Source organism: Falco naumanni, chromosome 3 (genome assembly GCF_017639655.2).
Source record: "Falco naumanni isolate bFalNau1 chromosome 3, bFalNau1.pat, whole genome shotgun sequence".
NCBI lineage: Eukaryota > Metazoa > Chordata > Aves > Falconiformes > Falconidae > Falco > Falco naumanni.
This window is the reverse complement of record NC_054056.1, coordinates 63,555,065-63,579,109: the sequence shown is the minus strand read 5'-3', so window position 1 is coordinate 63,579,109 and position 24,045 is coordinate 63,555,065. Positions and strand designations below refer to the sequence as shown.

General features: G+C 37.9%; 1 protein-coding gene across 5 annotated transcripts in view; it reads left to right on the top strand.

The window, feature by feature from the left end:
* Positions 1-24,045, top strand: part of SMCHD1 (structural maintenance of chromosomes flexible hinge domain containing 1) — a 90,801-nt gene that overhangs the window by 24,316 nt on the left and 42,440 nt on the right. For all 5 annotated transcript variants that reach the window (XM_040585816.1, XM_040585817.1, XM_040585818.1 and 2 more), the window contains exons 8-21: positions 2,567-2,733; positions 4,945-5,038; positions 5,259-5,469; positions 6,295-6,412; positions 6,516-6,699; positions 7,198-7,395; positions 7,526-7,639; positions 8,100-8,206; positions 8,442-8,524; positions 8,688-8,801; positions 13,103-13,180; positions 13,265-13,384; positions 22,284-22,428; positions 22,734-22,830. In XM_040585816.1, the coding sequence (XP_040441750.1) occupies positions 2,567-2,733; positions 4,945-5,038; positions 5,259-5,469; positions 6,295-6,412; positions 6,516-6,699; positions 7,198-7,395; positions 7,526-7,639; positions 8,100-8,206; positions 8,442-8,524; positions 8,688-8,801; positions 13,103-13,180; positions 13,265-13,384; positions 22,284-22,428; positions 22,734-22,830 (1,830 nt within the window). The remainder of the gene's footprint in view (positions 1-2,566; positions 2,734-4,944; positions 5,039-5,258; positions 5,470-6,294; positions 6,413-6,515; positions 6,700-7,197; positions 7,396-7,525; positions 7,640-8,099; positions 8,207-8,441; positions 8,525-8,687; positions 8,802-13,102; positions 13,181-13,264; positions 13,385-22,283; positions 22,429-22,733; positions 22,831-24,045) is intronic.

Genomic DNA, 24,045 nt, shown 5'->3' with positions numbered 1-24,045 from the left:
AGGAATTGTTTTGTTATGTATGAAACATGAAATAAAAAGTCCATTCCTAGAAGCTGTAAGGAATGAATTAGGGAAACAAGCTGTGCTTATGTAGAAGAACTAACCTGCATATTGGAGAAAAGTCCAGCCAAATCAACAAAACTCAGTTGTTTCACAGTTATTCACTAATTTTGTAAAAGAAATGGACTACTTAAGTGAAAACGAAAATGAACAGTCCTAATGGTTTTCATGAAGAAGAAGAAAAGCTCAAGATAAAGCTGTAAGTTAAGGAGGAAAACTGAAAAGAACTGTTTTGGACATTTTTGAGCAAGAATATAAAAGGCACAGATACAGCTAAGGGTTCAGATGGGAACATAAATGGCTGCTGATTACCTGACGAGGTAATCAGACCTTGATTATGGCCCATATCTTGTGTGTTATATCTTGAGTGTTCTTTGCCTTTTGTATGGGTGAGAAAGGAATGGGAGGTAAATAAGGTTTTTACCATGGGTCGGTTTTATCAAGTCTTGCGTCAAGTGACTTGTGACAAAGAATGAATTGCTAGGAATGTAAAAAATTCTGGTTTTAATCTCTGTGCAATAGAGTTGAGAAGGTGGAGTTACAGAAATAGAAACTGAAAATAAAAGCAGACAAAATCTGTTTTTTGTAGAGGGCACAAATGGTTCCCCCCCCCTCCCCCATTTGATGTTAAAAACGGGGTGAGGGATAGAAAAGTAGAAAATAAGCTTACAGACATTAGTTGGAGCGAACTAGCTGAGATGCTTAGATATGCTACTAAAGAATTTAAGAGTGGTGCAATGAAGTACTTGAAAAATTGTGTTGATAGTATAAAATGAAAGTTAAGCTGATGCAGTTAAAAAAAATGCAAGTGATGTTCTACTAGAGATAGAAAATAACTTGTAAATATCCAGGAGGGAAGAAATGATGTGAAGCACTGAAGTAGTAAAGTGTGGAGGTAATGGATAGACAGCTCAGGTCTAGGAAATTTTTACAAATGGTTCAAATGGCCAGGCCAGTTAGTTATATTCATGTGAAATTAAATGTGTTAATTTGTTTATTTAATGTCTTGAAAAATAGCCTGCATTGCACATAAATGAGCAAGAGAATACTATGGCAGGAATAGAAGTTGTAATGGATTACTGCAGTGTGAGAACAATAACTGAATCTTGGAGGCACTCAGTTGGTAAAGGAAGGTACTTTTCCAAAGAAATCAAGATTTAATAAATATCAAACCTAAGACACTCTAGAACAAGGCCAAAACACTGAAGGGAAATGGCATCCCAGTCTATCAAAATCTGTTGATGGATAATAAGCACCTGTCTTTACTGCACTCACTTCCTTGGACTGTTTAATATTGACACAAGTAAATACTACTAGTTTAGGTGGATGCTAGGAATGTAGAGGCAAGTGCCATGGTGGTTTGTCATCTGTAGCACTTGTTTAGCATCAACGTGTAGCTTCTAGGTCATTGGTCAAACCATAGAGATGAGGAATGAGCAGCTCTGGCTTTTATTACTTGCCATCTCATCACTAGCATAGAAAAAGCCACTTGCTTGGATGAAATCAGCAAGACTGTTAGGTTTAAAAGAGGCTATGCTTGGGCAGTAAAAGTATTTGAAGAGTTGCAGTCTGTTTTGATGAAAATTCCCACAACTGGTTAAATTTATCCTGTTGGTTAAGGAGAGCTCTTTGATTCCTGGGGAGAGAAAGTCTTAACAGAACACCCTTGACTGTTTCACCACCTGCAGTTAAGTAGGTATAGCCTTTCACAGTTTACTGATGTGTTTCCTTTTTGCCTGCTTTCCTGCAAAATAAAGCATGAGGCTGCATTCACTACAGCTTGGAAAAGCATGTCTTCTCAGTTGTTTGCAGTTGCTATAAGATCTCAATCTTTATATTAAAAGTAGCTTCTTTTCGGGGTGCACCAAATGTAAAGGATTGTCTGCTGGTCCAGAATGAAGCGTGACGTCAACCACTGTGTTTCTATGCAGCTTAGAAACCTATCATAAGAGCAAAGTGCATCTATCCAGGAAAAGACAATCAGGACTTTCTGGAATCAGGAGTTCCTCTTTCTATGAGATTACTTGGATATTTCAACTAGAACTGAGGATTCACCTGTTCTCTTTCATAGCAAAAGCATGTTTTTCCACTTCAATTTCTGTTACAGAAAGTAGCCTATCCATTTAAGAGCTTTTTTTTTTTTTTTCTTTTCCTGGCTTGGTTTTCTTAAAAAAGACATATGTCTTGTACACATAATAGTTACATTTGATGCACAGGAACATGGATATCACACAGTGTCACGTTAAACATGATTAAATGCATTTTTAAACATGATTAAATGCATTTCTAGACTGAACACTTCAAATGCTGTGATGAAAGTGAGTTGAAAATTAACTGGATCAGGGATGTCAGATTCTCAGTTCGTTGACTTCAATTTGGAAGCTTTTATTTTAAGCATTAATCCTTTGTGATACTTAGCATCATGCGTTCTGTATTATTTTCCTGTTCTGTTTTTCAATCCTTTTCAAAACTCTTGATATTTATGTTCTTATTTTACTATTTGCAGCCATCTGACTCTACTCACATCACAAGTGATGATGAAAGATTTCTTCATAATCTAATATTAGAAGAAAGGGATAAAAAGAGTTTCACAGCAGTTGTCATTACAGGTGTACAACCAGACCACATGCAGTACTTGAAAAACTACTTTCATCTTTGGACAAGGCAGCTGGCGTAAGTTGTGATTTAAAAGATTTGATTTAAAAGTGGACTACTAACAAAGTCAGAATACTTCCTTTTTGTACTTAGTCATTGGCTTTATCCCTGTTAAGGCTATTGATACATATTTTGTTGATGCCACGATTAGTCTTCCTAGATAACTGATTTTATGGAAACTAGCACAACTGAATGGGGCCCCCCATCCAAAGAAAGATGTTGGCAAGCATCAGTTTCAGTGTGACTTGATAACGGACACATAATTATTATTAGATCTAATTATTAATAACCTATTAAATTTAACAGTGTTATGATTAATGTGATTAGATACATAATTATTAATAACTTGATAAGTTACTTTTCTCAAAGCTGCGCTCCTAACGTTGATATGTAGCTTTGTATTTGCAGGCGTTTTGTTTTGATGTTTTGGGTTTCTTAAAATGACAACATAAAAGCTGCTACTTCATCCCATTTTAAGAGGGAGAACAATACATGATACTGTCCACTCAGTACCATGGTAGCATCATCAGTGGACCTGCAGAGCCTGGAGATATGAAAATCTCTGATAGCTGTGAATTGTGTGTCTCTATCTGTTAAGATTTGAAATCTGACAAACCGTAGAACTTGATTTTTCAAGCTATAATTTTATATTTGGTACCTGTAATCTAATAATAATAATATATAATAGTTAATATGAGGATTAATATAAGGATTAGATAATACCATATTATATGAAACATCATTCAGTGTTGCACGTAGGAACTTGTGGTGGCTGAAACCCTTTTTAACCTCATGAAAACGTAGGGGTACATCTACACTGACAGAGAACTTGAGCCCCTCATTAGCTTCTAGGTGCTGTTCCGGTAAACACCCACACTTAGTTGTGTGTGAGTTCATTCCAGCGATCTCTTGAAGCGGAAGAACTGCCTCCATTTGAGATTAAACCCAGGTGCAATTATTCAATTATATGCCCTGTAGCTATTACAGTAAAACCTATCAGATTTACCTTCCTAGTGCTAGGCAGTCCTGCATCGCTATTTCAGCTGTAATGGCTTTTTCCCCTCTAACACCACATACCCTTCTGCCATGCCTTTTGCCACACATGCATAATACCAGTTTCATTCTGCTTTAATAGGCTACAGCAGAGCCCTAATATTGTTTTGAATGCTTTGAAGTGGAGGGAGGGGAGATAAACCCCCAAAATAATTATGTCTTAATGCCATGAGAGCACCTTTTGAAGTCTGAAAGAAATGCAGACAAAATGTTAAGCAGTTTGGGCATACCAGTGTGCTCTAAAGTCCCGAGCAATGAGACTGTGAAGAACTTCTGTCTGGGAACCAAGATTTGTCCTTGGGGTGCATTTAGTGCAGTGGATGTCAGAAGCAAAGCAATTATAAATACTTGCCGGTGCATTTAAATTCCTTCATGCATTCAGTCCCATTGACTTGTATAATCTTATTTTTCTGCAAACTACCACCCTGAGGTTTAAGGACTCAATCTTTGAAGTTAGAAGAATTAGTTAGCTTGCTGAAAAGTTGTAGTAAATGGGGTTAAGTTCCTCAGTTTTCTCAAACTATATATTCTGCGAAAACAATCTTATCTGACCATGTGGATTTTTCGGAGTTTCTTAGATGAGCAAAAGTGCCATTATAAAATAGGAAAATTATTTCTAATATGCAGGTCACATTCATGACTGCTGCCTATATTTGAATGTGGGATTTGTATTTTTTTGGTAAATAACTTAAGGATGGTGATTGTCTGCTAAATGCTTCCATCACTATTAGATGATCAATACTAAACTGATACCAGAAACAGTGTGGAAAGTTTTCTGGCTCTAGTTCTTTTTAATCTCCAGTGTGCAGAACAAATTACAGTATTTTATTAGCTTGCACTTTGATGTAAAGAATCTGTAGTCATGTAACAGTCAGGTTTTTTTGTTTATGTATTATTTTCCAATTTGTAATCTTTCTAATTATTTTATCAAAAAAATCCTATTATGATGGTGTACAAAGGAGGTAAGAGTTGAAAGGAGTGAAAAGGAGTCACTTGCTCCCATTAGTAAATCTTCTGTACCAAGTGTATGTGTTGTCATGGAGTTGGTATATAAAAATGCAATGAGTCAGTTACATTTTAATAAAAATAGATATTTATTTGATTTTTAAAAATTATAAGGGACAGATTTTAGATTTCACTTTCTGAGGCTTATGTTTAATTTAAAATGTATTTCAGACATATCTATCACTATTATATTCATGGACCAAAAGGAAATGAAACTAATGCTGTAACAAAAGACATAAGCCCCTTCAACAACATCGACATTCAGGTAAGATATTTTATACTGCAACTTATTTCATAATGTGCCTGTTTCTCTTTAATCGTGCATTTTAAGATAGGAATGTAATTTCATTTTTTAAAAGTAATACTTTTATCATTGCAACATAGGAACTAATTCATTTTGCTAACAGTTAAAATACATGTTACGCATGCTGATTACTGCATGGTTTTTGGTCTAAGGAGAATCAACTTGTTTTATTTTTTTCCAGATTTCAATGTTTGAAAAAGGAAAAATACCAAAGATTGTAAATCTTAGGGAGATCAAAGATGACATGCAGACGTTGTATATAAATACTGCAGCAGATAGTTTTGAGTTTAAGGCACATGCTGAAGGAGAAGCTGTAGTGGAGGGCGTCATCAGATATCATCCCTTCCTGTATGATAAAGAAACATACCCTGATGATCCATGTTTTCCATCAAGTGAGTGAAATGTTTTGCTGCTTTTCAGTTCTATTATAGGCAATCGTCCTACTCGAAATGTTTGAATGAAGTAGAAACTAGAACAATTTAAGTGTAAATTATTACCTGATTTGCATTGCGGCAGAACAGAAAAGTTCACATCCTTTTGGATGAACAAATCCTGTGAATAGATAGACTGTTGTGCTAACTCATTCATGTAAACCTCATCTTTGACATAATGCCATCTGATTTCAAACTATAAACTCTTATGGAATGCTATCAGATTAAAACATTTCCACTTGCCTGACTCTTAGATCTTTGCTTCAAGAAAGCAGTGAAACATCAGCAGTTTGGTTCAAGAGATTCTAACATCAGAATATCACAGAGGACAACATGTAGTCCAAGTCCTTAATTTAAAACTTGTTTTATACAGTGTTGATGAGTTTTCAGATGCTAGAGTTTTAAAGTAATATATGTTGGTGATGTTGTTTTGGTTTTTTTGACAACAGAAATCTTGAGTTTAATTATGATTTTATGATACTAGAAGAACTAAGAGGAAAAAGTAATATTTATTCAAATTTTATATTTTCAAATTTGGTAGTTTTTATAATGTTGCTCAACCCTGGTTTAAATTTTTCCTTAGCTTTCATTTGGTTTTCTGCTTGGTATTTCTTAAAGAGGAAAAAAAATCTTAGTCTTCCTATTATATATACCTAGGTTTGTGTACTGCTACTGTGCCTAACTTAATGAATACAGATAATCCGTATTTAGGCTGCTCTGGTTTTTGTTATTAAATTAGTTTTAAAAATAAATTTATTCATGGAGAATGTCTTTTTTTTAATCAAGAATTAAGTGATGATGATGAAGAAGACTGCTTTATAGTAGAAAAGGGTGCCAGAGGAAAAAGACCTATTTTTGATTGTTTTTGGAATGGAAGATTAATACCATACACAACTGTGGAAGAGTAAGTGGTAGTCTGTTTCTACAATGTAAACCAGGCTGTTTCTATAATGTAAACCTCTCTTTAAAAAAAAGGAATTTTAATGTCTTTTTCCTTTTGTTTTAAGTTTTGACTGGTGTGCTCCTCCAAAGAAGAGAGGATTGGCACCAATTGAATGCTACAACAGAATTTCTGGTGCATTATTTACCAATGATAAGTTTCAGGTCAGCACGAACAAACTCACTTTCATGGACCTGGAGCTGAAGCTGAAAGATAAGAATACTTTGTTCACAAGAATCTTCAATGGACAGGTAATAATTTTATTCTGTTAAGTATTTCTTCTTGAAAAAAATTAATGGATATGGTATAGACACCTTTACTTACCGGTCATTTGTTCATGTCACTGAATATTGCCTGGTTGCTGAAGAACTTTCATCTTGGGCAGGACTTTGTAGCAGACGCTTCTCTCACTTTTAGTGAGTAGTAAAGCTGACTCTTGAAATCTGAAAAAATAAGATTTAGTCTTTTTCCTTTTGTTTTCTTAAACAATGATTTTTTTCTAGGTCTTACATGACAGTTCTTCTGGAAGGACTTTTCATAGAGAAGTATGGGTGCTGGGGGAAACACTTTCTCTGGCTTTAAGTATAGCTTCACTAGAATTTTGTAATGTTTCCAAGCTGAAGAATCCTTTTATTTTTTTTTTTGTTAGTATAATACCACTGTACTCTTACAATTGTTCATACTTCTGAATTCAGATTTAAATTTTGTAATACGTTAATAATATGTATTTATTTTGTAATCTTTTATAGGAGCAGCGAATGAAAATTGACAGAGAGTTTGCTTTGTGGCTCAAAGACTGTCATGAAAAATATGACAAACAGATAAAGTTCACAGTCTTTAAAGGAGTAACTACACGTACTGATTTGCCATCCAAAAGAATGCAGAGCCCTTGGACAGTGTATGCTGCGATAGAGTGGGATGGGAAAACATACAAAACTGGACAGCTGGTAAGTTAGTTGCTCACTGATGTTGGGGTTTTGTTTGTTTTGTAACAGAGTATGTGAACCCTATAAAAGGAAAATGCAAATCTGATGCAGGAGTAATTTATTGGTGTTAATTGTTGTCTTCTGTTTACAGGTGAAAACTATTAAGACTCTTCCAATATTTTATGGAAGTATTGAGAAATTTTTTTTGTATGGAGACCATGATGGGGATATATTTGCCACTGGAGGAGAGGTTCAAATTGCTTTGGTAAGACAAACATGGAAAGGATTTGCGCGCCTGCTATGCCTGAGGAATCTAAACATAATCCTGGGTTAGACTTGCTTAAACGACTTTTAAATAACTGTAGAAAATTATGGTATTCTTTTGAGATTCAGCAATCTAGAAATAATCAAACTACTCAGTTACATTAAAACTAATGTAACTATATTAAAACTGTTGTTCACAAATCTGATTTATTTACATTTGCATATAAAATAGTGTCACATTCGGTATTAGTACTATGCTGTGCGTCCATTCTTAACCCTTGTGATTTCAGCAAATTTTAGAAGTGTCTCTTGTGGTGTCATCAGGTGGTATTTGTTAGCATATTGCATTATGTCTAATCCAACTTGTCTAGTCCCTTGATAGAGAGCTATTTCTTCTCTGATATATTATAATCCGACTGTTTATAACTGCACTCAGGTTTGGGTTTGTGGTTTTTTTTCAGGAACCTCAGGCATTGTATGCTGAAATGAAAACTATTCCAATCTCAAAACTTGACAGAACAGTGTCTGATAAAGCTGTTAAAAAATACATAGAGGATGAAATGGCAAGGTAAGCTATAAGTCATTGCTTACCTATAGAGTTCGTAACAGTTTAGTATTACTTCAGAAACAACAAAAAAAAGGAACTCTAAACCAAGTAGTAGTTTGAGTCCCACACACACGTGCCCTTCCCCTACCCTCCACACCCAAAAAAAGTAACTTCATGTACATTCTACTAAATCTACTAAAATTACCCTGTTTTTTTTAAACTCACAGAAATACTGTTCATGCTTTTTTTTCACTAGGCTTCCTGACAAATTATCAGTAACATGGCCTGAAGGAGATGAGTTATTACCAAATGAAACAAGATTTGCTGGTACTCCAATAGGTATGTTTTCTTTTTTTCCTTCCAAACGCTAAAAAGTGAAATATCAATTTAAAAATACATTATGTTTTTTTTAAAAGAAAACACCCCAAGCATACAGGAATATCCAATCACTTATAATACACAGCATATTTCAAAAGTCCATCATTTTTCCTTTTAAATACAGGAGCGTTAAGAATAGAAATTTTGAATAAAAAAGGAGAAGCAATGCAAAAACTTCCAGGTACAAGCCACGGAGGTTCAAAGAAACTTCTTGTTGAACTCAAGGTTATTTTACATTGTAAGTATTTCAGTATATTTAACAGAGTCTTTATAATTTTAAAAAGGCATAATGGGTAATGTATTTCTTTCTTACATATATATGTATGTATGTATAAAATACATATTAGAACTTGCTATATGGTTGGATATAGCTGATAAAATTAGAACAATAACCCATTGGAATATTTAGTACTGCAACGCCACATTTCATGAAATGATGGCTGCTTCAATCGCAAATGTTTAATGTCTTAATGCTACATTATGATTGTACCTTCTGTCACATGTAAGGAGGGCCTATCAATTTCAGGCCATCCATTAATATGCATAAGAACATGATTAAAATGGATAATGTTTCTTTAACATAGCTATTCATGTGAGCTGCCTAAAAGTAGGGACCAGGTACGTTTAGTATCTAATGTAAAGACACTTCAGAATTTTAAAAAGTCAAGTTTCTTGTGAGTTACTGTTTTGTGGTTTCCATTTTATGGGAGTCTCACTTGATATTCTTACGTTGCATTTGTTGAAGAATTACATTCTGTCTGAGGCAGCTGAAATTACACAGTTGTGTGTTGGAACACAGAATTAGAACACTACATGCTCTGAAAACTCCAGTCTTGCATATGTCAAATACATCTGAAATTTGTAGAAACTTAAGATCTTGTTTATTATTTTCCATATACGATAGGAAAATCCAATTCCTTTATCTGATGAGAGTTGTAAAAATACCTTTCTGAAGCGCTGAGTTTACTGTAGTGAATACACGTCAAAAGAAATCAAATGGAAGTATCTTAGCTTCAGTTTAGTATAAAAGTCGTAAGACTACACGTGGTATTTTAATGGCACTTCTAATGGGACTGTCTGCTGTGCCTGTCCAGTGTGCTGGGACATAAAGAAGTTGGAATTGAAAAAAAACATGTTCACATAATACAGATTATTAGATTGTATTTGCCAACAGCCTGGGGGACAGATCAGTGTTCTGCAACCTTAACTAAGGTAGACCATCCTGACTTCAGGATGTATAAACTTGAAAGAGGCATGGTGTTTCTGTTGTTGCTAGGAGCAATAAAAAAAAAAATTGCCCTTTGCCTTTGATCAGTGAAAGCATTACACCTTTCGTGTCTCCTGACCACTTCGATTCATTGACAGAAATTTGTACTTACAACTGTTTTTACTGCTTTTTGTCTTAAATTTTGTCTCCAGTCAATTGAGGAATCACCAGTGTAATCCCCCTGTTCTTCACCAGAACAATGAATATGTCCTGTAAATGACAGTTTGGGCATGGCATATTCTTATATCGTAAAGCTCACACCTGTATGAAGGCCAACAGCAAATATCTTAAAGTACAAGAAATTTCTCCTCTTTTCTGAAGAGTGGAATACCTGGCAAAATACTCTGTGGACCGCTAAGAGAGTTAAACTATGAGAAGCTTTATCTGGCCTGTTACTGGGGAGCCTTATACAAAGTTCAACTCAAAACTAGAATTTGAATTAGGGTTGAGAGAATGATAAAACTGTGAGGGGTCCATTAAGGGTAAAAGGAGCTGCTAAAGGAAGGGATGGGGTATCAGGAGAGCTAGAATGTGAGAAACTTCTTGTCTGGGCAGTGGAAGGAGCGTCTCGCTCAGGCTTTGGCCAGGGGAAGCAAGAGCTGGAAAGACAGCTGGAATATTTATCTGGACCATGATGGGGTTGGGCTTGTGAGGTTTGGCAAAAAAATAAGATTGGGGTTATGGGTTAGAGCTGAGAGAGAAAGCTGAAGGGTGTAGTTGGATCAGGGGGCTACCAAATGAAAGAGTAGGATAAAGTGTCTGCCAAAGGGAGGCACGGACTGCCAGAACAGGGCTGTGAGGATTTTGCGGGAGTTGCTGGTTTCAGTGTGTTGGGTGTTTTCCTGGTTGTTTCTCTAAGGCTCACAGTAAAATTTCAGGTTAAGGTTGATGCAAGGGGGCTGTCAGGAAAGCTGGGTTCTGGGAATTTTTTTTCCCAGAGTCATGCCTGGGTGGTTCTTGTCGAAGGTGAGGCTGAGAAATAAGCATTTCTGTCTTAGAAGATTATTTTTTAATCACTCCTGTTTACTCACTTAAATTGCGAGTACCTCTATTAACATCCTTGAAGCAGACAATATGTGGCAATAGTGAGGCATCTCTACAGGTTTTTGAGCTCTTCAGCAAACTCTTTTCATCACTGAAGTATTTGTTTTAGAACTTAGTTGACTATTCTGACCAAACAATTACCTTGCCACATCCCTCCTGTAAACCACAATGGTAGATGCTGTTCAGATGAGTGTCTTTCACACATGCACCGCTGAATTCTCAGTTCTGGAAAGCTATGGCTATTGGCTATTAACGTGTCATTTGAAACAAAATCATGGATGTTTTTGCTCTGTCTGTACCCTCCATGGATTTATATTATACCATAGCAGGGACATCTGTTGTTTTCAGAATATTATACACGGAAACCTTGTTCGTTTTGAGAAGCAACCATTGGTGCCATAGTAATTCTGTGAATAAAAGGTACCTTTTATCTCTAGAAGAATATTTGTTTCCAAAAGGTTTCAAACAGTAGTGAAAAAATAAATAAATGCAACAATGAATGAGAATTCTTTTCTGTTTCTGCTTGAGGAGAAAAAACTACAGTTTAATAATTTAGCCTCAGGTTTGTATTTTTTCCAAAACCCTTACAGCATCTATAAAAACTTAGTTTCCTGTGCTGTTTGCAGTACACAGTTTGCACCAAGTGCAGCCTTCAATATTGCATGATTGTAGGGATACTGGTAATATTAATAAATATGTTTCTGTGGAAGTGCCAAGAAAAGAACATGGTGGTTAGGAAGTCCTAATGGTGCTTTCTAGCGAAACAACAGAGGAGAGTTAGTTAATCACTACTAATACAAAGTATTTGAAGGTCTTTTCCTCTACTACAGGAAATACTGGAGATATTCCCAAGAAAGTTCTAAATCTTTGCATGTGGCTCCACTGAAATAATTTAGTCTGTTGTTCAAATAAAACATCAGGTTGTTTTTTCATCACAGAGACCACAACATTGGGCATACCTGATAACTTTCATGTGCAGAACTGCTCTTGGGATTGTCTCCTCTTTCAGAAGAGAACATCAGAACTCTGGCTTTTAAAGGCAGGGCTGTTATGTTTTCTTGTTTGTTCTCTTCCAACATCCTTTTTATTTTTTTTATTTTTTTTTTGGTCATCTTTTGTGTATCACCATGCACAGAAGTATTAGACATTCTTCGCTTCCTATAGATAAATTTCCACCTTAGATTATCTATATTGGGGCAATATAAGAACAAAGGTGTGCATCTTGCATTATACAGACTCAGTTTAACTTGATGGCAGTTGACACTGGTAGTTAATAATAGTGAGAAAACAACTTCTCATGTGAGCATGTTTTTCCTATTGCAAAGGTGGACACACACACACACACACCCCGATTTAGAAAATTTTATAAGTTCTTGCTACAAAACACCATGAAAATTTATTTTAATAACCCAATATTCCAGAATTACACATTCAAAAAGATACACCAATGAAATTGTACAACTGTTACTTTATCTTACATGGGTAATTTGGTGCAAGAGTAAGGCCTGAAACAGGTGTACTTAGCTATAGAACAATGTATATTTGTACTGCAGTATTTTTTTATGTATGTAGTCGTATTACAGTCACATTCCGGATTTATTCTAAATTATATTTAAAATAATATATTAATGTCTCTTGAAGTTTCAAACAATAAATCTTATTCCTGTATTTATCTTAGGTTACAGAAAGTCACTAAAAAATTTCCTCAAAGTTTCAGCGTGTTCTATTCTTGGATATGTTAATGCTGCAGAAGTGTTTATAAAGACAGATACAATAATTTAGAGCAAAAAAGGAATGTTCTTTTTTCCCCAATTATACCTTCAGTCAGCTGCGTATTTTAAACCATTGCTCCCATTTAAGCTAACTTGTTATTGTCATTTGTCAAGTTGCCTAATTGCCAATGTGGCGTGCACAGCCTACAAGTGCTCAGACTTAACAGGGGACATATAACAAAAGAGCTAGTAAAATTCAACTTAACAAACCTGCTGCTTTCAATTTAATGTGTTTGGGGCTAGCAATTTTTAATTAAAATGGGATAAGGTAGGGAATTTTATATATATATATATATTTTTAGCCATGATCAACATGATTGATTGTGAAGCTGAGTTATATTTATTAGATTTAGAAGTGATAATAGTACTTAATAACAAGTGATAGTCATACTTGAAAAAAATCAACAATTTATGGTGTTAAATCTAAATACATGTAGCTAATTACTTGTTTTGCAGCACCTACTGGGAATAAAGAAGTAATTTCCCATATCAGTCAGCATGGAGGCAAATGGCCATACTGGTTTAAGAAAATGGGTAAGTTCACATATGCAATATTTTCAGTTTATTTATAATTTTACTTCTTTTTTTTTTTCTGATTGTATTTGTGTTTCTATTTAGAAAACCTTCAGAAACTTGGGAACTATACCTTGAAACTGCAAGTAGTATTGAATGAAAGTAATGCAGACACTTACGCAGGAAGGCCTCTACCATCTAAAGTATTTAAATTTACTATCGTAGGTAAGAATTCCAGTCATGCCAGTTTTCTTCTACTTCTAGTATTTGTTTAATTCATTGCATAACAAAGTTATTAATGTTTTAGTTGAGAGGTAATTTTCAGCACTGAAAAGGTAGCATTTGCATTTCAAATATGAAGTATTTTCACAAAAAAATATTTTTTTGCCTAGTAGGTTTTTATCTCGTTTGTAATGTTTTGGCTTTGCTATACATTCAGTTTTACAAAAGAAGTGTTGTTGGAATGAAAAGCTTTTCTCTGATGTGAACTTTCCTAAATGTACTTAAGAAAAAAAACTTAACTAGAACCACCCTTTTTCCTTCTGTGACTGGCATACTTTCATAAAACTAGTATTTGTTAGGCCAGTTTTCATGCATAAACCACAGAAAGTAATTCAAAAACAGGTTATGCATGTAAAATATGCATGTTGAGATTGAAGTTTGGTGTGTTTTTTTTTAATTAAAAGACTAATCTTGTGCAAAACTAAACTCATATTCAATTATGATGGATGTGTGTCTTTGGATTAGCCATCATAAAATACTTACTGGAATACCAGAATAGAAATAATACTGTTAAATATGTCTGATGTTACTCTTTGTTGCCATACATTCTGGTATGTATGTATGTGGCCTAAAATAGTATGTGACTGGTCATACCTTCCCCAGAAAATTAATAGATTCTGATTTTAATGACACTGTTGAAGACTGTAACACGTACAGTGTATGGTTACATCACATTTCTGGTACAGCCTTGTTGGTCCAGTTTCTCTAGTCCTCTTAAGATACTAATTTTATTTCCTAATTTATTTGTGTGCATTTATCTGTTAGTGGCTGGTTAGTTTTTGTTTATAAGCCCTTCTTGATGGCTATAAACTCTTCAGAAGCATTAGGCAAGGAGGGAGAGGTGGTGGAGTAGCCCTGTATGTTAGGGAGTGTTTTTACTGTCTAGAGCTTGATGATGGTGACAATAGGGTTGAGTGTTTATGGTTAAGCATCAGCGGAAGGAAGGCCAGCAAGGCAGATATGGTAGGAGTCTGTTGTAGACCACCCAACCAGGATGAAGAGGCAGATGAAATACTCTATAAGCAGCTGGGACAAGTCTCAAAATCACTAGCCCTTGTTCTTGTGGGGGACTTCAACTTACTAGATGTCCACTGGAAATACAATACAGCGAGGAGGAAACATTCCAGGAGGTTCCTGGAGTGTGTGGAAGATATCTTCCTGACAGAACTGATGGCTGAGCCAAGTAGGGGAAGGTGAACCACTGGACCTGTTTGTGAGCAGAGAAGGACTTGCAGGTGATGTGACAGTTGGAGGCCATCTTGGGCATAGCAGTCATGAGATGACAGAGTTTTTGATTGACGAAGAAGTAAGAAGTGGGATCAGCAGAACCACCACCTTGGACTTTGAAGGGCCAACTGTGGCCTGTTTAGGAGCCTGGTTGACAGAGTCCCTTGGTGGACGACTCTGAAGGGCAAAGGGGTCCCCCTCCCCATTCTTCCACAAGGAAATCTTACAGGTGCAGGAACAGGCCATCCCCATGTGCTGAAAGACAAGCTGGCAGGGAGGAAGACTGGCCTGGCTGAACGGAGAGTTTCGGCTGGAACTCGGGTACAAAAGGAGAGTTTACCACCTTTGGAAGAAGGGACAGGCAACTCAGAAGGACTATCAAGGGTGTCATGAGGTTATGCAGGGAGAAAACTAGAAGGGCCAAAGCCCAGTTAGAACTTAATCTGGCTACTGCTGTAAAAGACAATTAAAAATGTTTCTATAAATATATCGGCAGCAAAAAGCAGGCTAAGGAGAATCTCCATCCTTTATGGGATGCTGGGAGGAAGCGTGGTGACAAAGGATGAGGAAAAAGGCTGAGGTACTTAATACCTTCTTTGCCTCAATCTTTAATACTAAGACCAGTTGTTCTCTGGTACCCAGCCCCCTGAGCTGAAAGACAGGGAGCAGAATGAAGCCCCCAAAATCCAAGGGGAAATGGTCAGTAACTGGCTACACCATCCAACAGTGCTGAGGCAGCTGGCAGAGGTGCTCACCGAGCCACTTCCCACCATTTGTCAGCAGTCCTGGTTAACCAAGAGGTCCCAGTTCACTGGAGGTTAACCAATTTGACACCCGTCTACAAGAAGGGCCAGAAAGAGGATCCAGGGAACTACAGGCTTGTCAGCCTGACCTCAATGTCAGGGAAGGTTATGGAGCAGGTCATCCTCAGCGCTATCGTGCAGCATGTACAGGAAAAACAGGGGATCAGGCCCAGCCAGCGTGGGGTTATTGAAGGCAGGTCCTGCTTGATGAACCTGATTTCTTTCTATTAAAAGGTGACCCGCTTAGTGGATGAGGGAAAGGCTGTGGATGGTGTCTACCTGGACCTTAGTAAAGCCTTTGACACTATTTCCCACACCATTCTCCTGGAGAAACTGGCTGCTCATGGCTTGGGCAGGTGTACTTTACACTGGGTTAAAAGGAGTCACATCCAGCTGGGGACTGGTCACAAGTGGTGTTCCCCAGGGCTCAGTGCTGGGGCCAGTGCTGTTTAGTATCTCTATTGATGATCCGGACAAGGAGATCGAGTGCCCCCTCAGTAAGTTTGCAGATGACACCAAGGTGGTTGGGAGTGTTGATCTGCCTGAGGGCAGGCAGGCTCTGCAGAGGGATCTGGACAGGTTGGACTGATGGGACAAGGCCAGCTACATGAGGTTCCACAAGGCTCAGTGCTGGGCCCTGCGCTTGGGTCACAACAACCTCATGTAACACTAAGGCTTGGGGAAGAGTGGCTGGGAAGCTGCCTGGCAGAAAAGGACCTGGGGGTGCTGGTTGATGGCCAGCTGAACATGAGCCAGCAGCGTGGCCAAGAAGGACAAGGGAGGTGATTGTCCCCCTGTACACAGCACTGGTGAGGCCGCACCTGGAATACTTTCAGTTTTAGGTCACTCACTTCAAGAGGGATGTTGAAGTGCTGGAGTGTGTCCATGTGGAGGTGCTGGATGGAGCGTGTTCAGTTAACAAAGCTGGAAGGTGTGGAGCACAAGTCTTATGGGGAGCGGCTGAGGGAACTGGGGTTGTTTACCCTGGAGAAGAGATGCAGGGGAGACCTATTGCTCTCTACAACTACCTGAAAGGAGGCTGCAACAAGGAGGGTGTTGGTGTCTTCTTCTAAGTAAGAAGTGATAGGGCAAGATGAAATGGCCTTGAGTTGTGCCAGGGGAGGTTTAGATTGGATATAGGAAAAATTTCTTCACTGAAAGGATGGTGAAGCATTGGAACAGGCTGCCCAGGGAGGTGGCAGAGTCACTATCCCTGAAGATGTTTAAAAGACTTGTAGATGCGGTGCTTAGAGACATGGTTTAGCGATGGACTTGGCAGTGTTAGGTTAGCAGCTGGATTCAATGGTCATAAGGCTTCTTTTCAACCTAAATGATTCTAGAAGTGGTTTGTTTTTTTTTCTGAATATACTTCATTTCCAGGGAAAATAGGTGTATATTTATGAAAAGAATAAATCTGTAGACTAGCTTGAAGTTGCTCTTTCTGTACAGAAGTATGAACCACGATTTGTTTGTAAATTATAAAGGAGTAATATGTTATCTGTAAATGAGATTTCATAGGATTTTTTAAAAAAATCTCTACTTCTGATTCTGTATATCATAATTCATCTTAAAATCTGTAGTTATTTATTCACTAAATTAATTTAAAATATACGCTAATTACAGATTCTACATCCTCCAATTTCTTATCAGCAGGACTCACCCTTTTATGTAAGTGTGCTTGTACATAAGAATGGAAATATTTGTGTCCTACATATATTAAAAAAAATAGATCTTCTCTTAGTCTCTGGCTGTCAGTCTCCAGTTCAAAAGGAAGTTTTGTTCAACCCTTTTGCCATGCTGTGCCTTTGCCTTTTTCTGCAGTGGCAAAAACCCAAGCTGCAATTAAACTAGGAATGATGGGGGAGGAAGAGCGTTACCAGCAGCCCTGTGAGGGAGTGATAGACATGACAGACTAGCAAAGAGCCTGAAGTGATGTGACAGAAAAATCACAAAATCAAAATGGTGCTGAAGTGGGCTCACCTGCAGCGTTTGCATGTATGCAAGGCACCATTATGGAGAAATCACCAAAACCCTTTCTGGGAAATCAGAGTGCTTTGGTGCCTCTCTTGTGCATGCAGCATGGAGAATAAACATGATGAGTTAGAGACAACAGGGCTTTGATCTTCCTAGAGTCATGGAGATGTGGTGGAATGGCTTACATAACTAGAATGTTGCAATGGATACAGGAAGGACAGACCAAGAAGACAAGAAGGTGAAGTTGTCCTTTATTTAAGAGAACAGCTGGAATACATGGAGCTCTGCCTGGGGATGGATGATGAACCAACCGAGAGCTTATGAGTAAAGATTAAAGAGCAAACCGCTACGGATGACACTGTCGTGGGGTGTCTCCTATAGGCCACCTGATCAGGAAGCACAAATGGATGAGACCTTCTACAGCCACCCAGAAGCAGTATGATATTTGCAGACCCTGGTCTTCGTGGGAGACTTCAGCCACCCCGATACCTGCTGGAGGGACAGCACAGCAGGGCATAAGCAATCTGGGAGATTCCTGGAGTGCATCAATGACAATTTCCTGACTAGGGTGAGAGAGGAACCAACAAGGACAGGTGCTCTGCTGGACCTCATACTTGCAAACAAAGAGGGGCTTTTTGGGCATGTGGTTTGAAGGCAGTCTTGAAAAAAGGAAGCTCACAACCCCGGACTTCAGGAGAGAAGACTTTGGCCTCCTCAAAGATCTGCTTGGTGGAGTTCCATGGGATAAGGCCCTGGATCGAAATAGGGGACCAAGAAAACTGGTTAATATTCACAGACCACCTTCTTCAAGCTCAATTCTAGTCTATCCCAATGAATAGGAAGCCAGGCAAAAATTCCAAGAGGCCTGTATGGATGAACAAGGAGCTCCTGGCAAAACTCAACACAAAAAATAAGTGTATAGAAAGTGGAAACAGATGAGCTGGGAGGAATACAAGGATGCTATACAAGCATGCAGGGATGAGGTTAGGAAAGCCAGTGTCTAATTCGAATTGAAACTGGAATCCCTGGCAAGGGATGTCAGAAACAACAAGATGAGCTTTTTTATAAATAAGGAGGTGATAAAAGGATGACTGGGGTAAATGTGGGCCCACTGTTGAATGAGGCAGGGGACACAGGATGTGGAAAAGGCCAAGATACTGAACACTTTCTTTGCCTCAATATTTACTAGCAGAGGAGAACTTCAGGAATCCCAGGCCCCAGAGGCCAGTGGAAGGTCTGGAGCAAGGAAGATATACTCTTGGTGGAAGAGGATCTGGGTGGGGAGAGGCAGAGAAAGCTGGCTGATTCATTGTGAGGCCACTCTCAGTAATTGAAGAATCATGGCAATTGTAAGAACTGCCTGAATGACTGGAGGAAAGAATATCCCTTCTATCTTCAAAAAGGGCAAGGAGGGCCTAAGGGACTACAGGCCAGTGAGCTTCATCTTGATCCCTGGCAGGGTGGTGGAGCAACTAATCCTGGAAACCATTTCTAGGCACATGAAGGACAAGGTCATTATCAGAAGTAGTTAGCATGGATTCACCCTCTGTGATGAAATGACTAGCTTGGTAGACGAGGTGTGAGCAGTAGATGTTGTCTACCTAAACTTCAGTAAGGCTTCTAGCACCGTCTCCTGGAAGATCCTCATAGACAAGATGATGAAGTACGGGCTGGATGAGCGGACAGTGAGGTGGGCTGACAACTGGCAGAAGGCTTGGCTCAGAGAGTGGTGATCAGCGGCACGAAGTCTAGCTGGAGGTCAGGTTTGCTGATGACACAAAACTGAGAAGAGTGGCTGATACACCAGAGAGCTGTGCTGCTATCCAGAGGGACCTCAGTGGGCTGGAGAAATGCAGACAGGAAGTTAAGGGGAAGTACAAAGTTCTGTACCTGGGGAAGAACAACCCCATGCACCAGTACAGGCTGGCACCTGACAGGCTTGAGACCAGTTTTGCAGAAAAGGACTTGGGGGTCCTCTTGGTGGGCAAGGGCCAGCTGTGTGCCCTTGCTGCAAAGAACAGCAGCATTTTAGGCTGCATTAGGAGGAGAGTTGTCAGCAGGTTAGAGGGAGGTGGCGTACTCAGCACTGGTGAGGCCACAGCTGGAGTACTGTGTCCAGTCCCGAGCACATTACATTACAACACGGAAATATGGACATACTGGAGAGAGTCCAGTAAAGGGCTACAAAGATGATGAAGGGGCTGGAGGGTGGTGAGACATTGGAACAGGTTAATCAGAGAAGTTGTGGATACCTCATCCCTGGTTAGTGTTTCATTATCCCCATTAATGTTCAAGGCCAAGGTTGGATGGGGCTTTGAGCAACCTGGTCTAGTGGAAGGTGTCTGTGCCCATGGCAGGAGCGTTAGAACTAGATGACCTTTAAGGTCTCTTCCAACCCAAACCATTCTATGATCTCTTATGTGAAGAAGGGCTCGGAGAGCTGGAGCTGCTCCACCCGGAGAAGAGAAGATTTGTGGAGATCTTATCAATGTCTGTAAATAACTGAAGAGAGAGTGTGAAGAAGATAAGGCCAGGTGCTTTTCAGTGCTGCCCAGTGCGAAGACTAGAGGCAGTGGGCACACACTGAAACACAAGAGGTTCCCTCCAGACACCAGGGAATATTTTTTCACTGTGAGGGTGACTGAGCACTGGCACAGGTTGCCCAAGAGGCTGCAGAGTATCCATTGTTGAGGTTATTCAAAAAATATCTGGACATGGTCCTGGGCAACTGGCTCTAGATGGTCTTGCTTGAGCCAGGGGCATTGGATAAGATGACCCCCAGAGAACTCTTCCAAACTCAGCCATTCTCTGAGCTTTATCTATAAGGAGGATGGGGCAGGGGGTGTTGGGGGGAAGACAAAAATACTTAGCTCCTTTGCATTTAATATTAAAATGGATATTTTTGTCACAGGTTCAGAAGGTAGAGCTAAAATGTCCAGAAGAAGACGACAAAAGTAAATGCTTTCAGAAGCCTATTTTTTCCACAAAACTAGAGGCTTTGAATGCAAACCCTTTAGGCAGAAAAGAGTTCTTTGTAGCATATTCTTCTAAAAGCTTCTGCAAAAGTACTATTGGCAGAACAGAAAGAGGTATTGTTGTGTGATAACACAGAAAAAGTGTTTGGCATTACTTGAGAAGAGTAATTATTTAAACATATGTCTGAAAACCTGGCATGGAAATTTGAAGATACTTCTGTGAAGTTCCAAGAAAAGGAAAAAAAATAAAATTTTTCTCTGAATTAATACGTAAATGAACCTTGTGTTGCTTCTTCTTTAGTCTCTTTATCAAAGCAAAAAGACAATCTTAAGAGTTGCAAAGTTACATTCTGTATTTTTAAAATTATTTTTCAATAGTACTGTACTTTACGCAGCATGGCAGCCTTCAGTTAAAGGTTCCTTTGGCCATAACAATTGAAATTAACAGTTCTCCTTGGAACGGAATATATACTCTAAAAATCTAATGAACTAATAGTTTGGTACTTTTAACACAGTGGTACCAAAAGCAACTTTTGCCATCTGTTGCTGCTTTTTCTTTTATCTAGTCAGAAGATAATTTGCCATTTTTAATATCTTCAGTCTTGAAAAGTGAATATTTCAAGTCTTTATTTTTGCAGTGTTTTGTTTTGTCTCAGAGGCAGCCATAAATCCTCACACTCGATATCTCAAAATATTAACATTTGTGAGACCTTTTAAGTATAGAGATACTAAAAATCCAGAAAAGAATGATTAAAATCTGAACTGAGATCAACAGCTTTTTTTGTCTGAGAAACAAATTATTTTATTTCTCTAACAGCAGGTTGTTGCTCAGTGTTTACAGTTATTGGTAAGCTAAAAAAATCATCATAAATGCCAGTTAAAACTGAACTTCCCAAGTCAATCTTTTAAGTTTTGTGGGTTTCGTTTAGATGTGTTGTTTTGGTAGTTACTCACTTTGACAGTGCAGAAGTTCTTTTACTGTTATTTTGTTAAATCATTTTATAATTTTATTGTTCACTTGTAAATAACATTTTAAACACTGTAAGGTTAAAGTATTTATTGGTGACAACAACAACAAAATTTTGGCCAATACAAGTAATTTCCTTCTCTCCGCCGCGCCGCCCCCCCCCCCCCCCCCCCCCCCATGATTTTTACATACCTTGTGCAAAAGAAACTCGCTGATAATGATAACTACCTGTAGGTAGTGAAAGTACCTGTTAATTTGAGTCCAAAGCTATTTGCTAGGATATTTAGCCACCATTTAGCACAACACTGTATTGCTTCTTTTTTCAAAGGCCACTTGGTCAAGACAGTTTGAGAACATTACTCTTGATTTACAAGCTCCCATTTGTACCACTGTGGTCTCATTTTTTAAGGAGGAGGCAGTCTAATGGGACCAGATTTCACAGGAAGGATGCACTCATGTTTCTTCTTCAAATGCTATCATTACTCATCTTTGTCTCTCAAATTTGGAATAGTTATAGAATAAAGATGTTTTGTTGCGAGAATGATCTTATTTTAACAGAATTAAAGCAATTAGATGTTTAAGAAAAGCTGTCCACAGGGAATTTATCCACTTTCAGATGCTGTATTGATGCTCTAACTACTCTGGAAGTTTTAGCTGTCCTGTTATGTTTCTTATACCATAGTCTACTGCTGTTATGTTTCAGCTATTGGGTTTGTGTTAGTGTAAGTTAAAAAAACAGGGTCAGTCACTTAACCATGAATTTGATTACAACAATATTCTGAACAGCCTATTTACTTTGAGACTGAAAACCACATGACTCAATTGCAGCCTTAATTAAGAAAAAGCCAGTAAACACATGTAATTCCTTCTGAAAACGTGTTATTCTTTTCTCTTAGAGGGCAAACCAGAGAAATTTTCAGTGGGTCTTTTGGAGCTTCCTTTTCGAGTTGGAGTACCTTTTAATATTCCTTTGGAATTGCAGGATGAATTTGGTCATGCAACACAGTTGACAACTGATATTAAACCAATTCTTGAAGCTAGGTAATTCAACCATCTCATTTGTTTTTTTGTTTTTTTTCGTTGGTTTTTTTTTGTCCTTTCCTCATGTGACATTAATACAGTAATTCTTTGGGGTTTGTTTGAGTGATATACTGGATACATTTCACATAAATGAACTGACATTGTTGCTTTTATTTCCATAAGAGTATCTGAAATTATCTTGTATATTAAAACAAGGTAATATGGGGGGGTGTGTTTTATTATTTTTAAAATAAATTGTTTTTAAAATAATGTATATGTGTTTATTTTTAAATTGATTCTGTTTTGTTTTCTATATATTTTCCTAGTGGATTGACATTGCAGTATGAAGAAGTAACTACAGGAGCAAAGTGCATCATTAAAGGTGTTACTGCTAAAGGCTGTGTAAATAGTTGCCAGGGCAAGGTAGGCTTATGAATTTAAACTTGAAGTATCATACTAAAAAAAAAAAAAAAAAAGAAAGAAAAAAAACCCCACCAAACCACAGAACAAATAATTTTTGTGTAAAATGAGTTGTCACATAGTGTTATCTAAGTTTGGTCTATGCTAATGACTACAGGTAGTTCTTGGGATATTTTCAACTGATCTCTTGCAGCTCTACCTGGAGCAATTCGTCTTTCCCACAGCTGCACTCTGTTAGCTGAGGGGACTGGAGTTAAGGAGCTGAGCAACACATGGGTGTGTGGTAGTGTACCCAGCATGCTAAATCAGCCAGTTTTAGTTTAAACTGGTGCTCAAATTGGTTTAAGCCAAATCATCCTGGTGACTTTCATGCTGAAATAGCATAGGGAGCACTAAAGTATTTCATTCTTGTATTTGAGATAATAAGTAGTAATAGTTAATATGCGTGGTAACTGCTTAAGCTTCTCTAGATGTTTCCAGAATGCTGTTTTCACTTCTGTAGCAAATATGTCATCCAAGTGCAACCTGTTACTGATGCATTCTCAGCACCTACTGAAGCTTCTAATTTACTGTAAAACCAAAACCATGTTACATGATAAAATAGTCCTAAAAAATAATTTTAAAATCATGTATATGGTATATTTACACGTATTTTAACCAGGTCTTAATCCTTTCATTTAGATTTGATGTCTAGCATAGTAAAGACAAAGCTAGGAACTGAGGTAGCTGAATGTACCTTATTACACTGTTAATATTGTTGTTTAGGAAAAAGCAAATAATGCTGCTGGTGGAAAGGTGTGTAAAGAGAAGAGGGAGCATATATCTGTTGATTGAAAACTGGAGGGTGTTCAATGTAATAAGTTTTGTAGGCAAAGTTCAGCATTTAAGGTGAAGAACGAGAATAATGACAGAAGATAGAGGTGGGTCATGGGAGAGGTATGTAGGAGCAAAAGCGCCAGGCTGTAGTAAGACGTAAATGTGGTGAGGGCTAAGACCAAGACTCATTTAAGGAGCTTGCCATACAGAAATAATACCATAATATAATAATGAAAAAGAAGAGGTGTTATTTTCTCATGTTGCTTAATTGTGTAAAATTTCAGAGACAGTTCAGGAGCTGGCACTGAAAGTAGTGGTTCTAATTTATATGAAAAAAGGACTGTTTAAGATGGTAATGAAAAATAATGACAAAAAGCAGGGTGGTGGGACAACAGAGTAAAA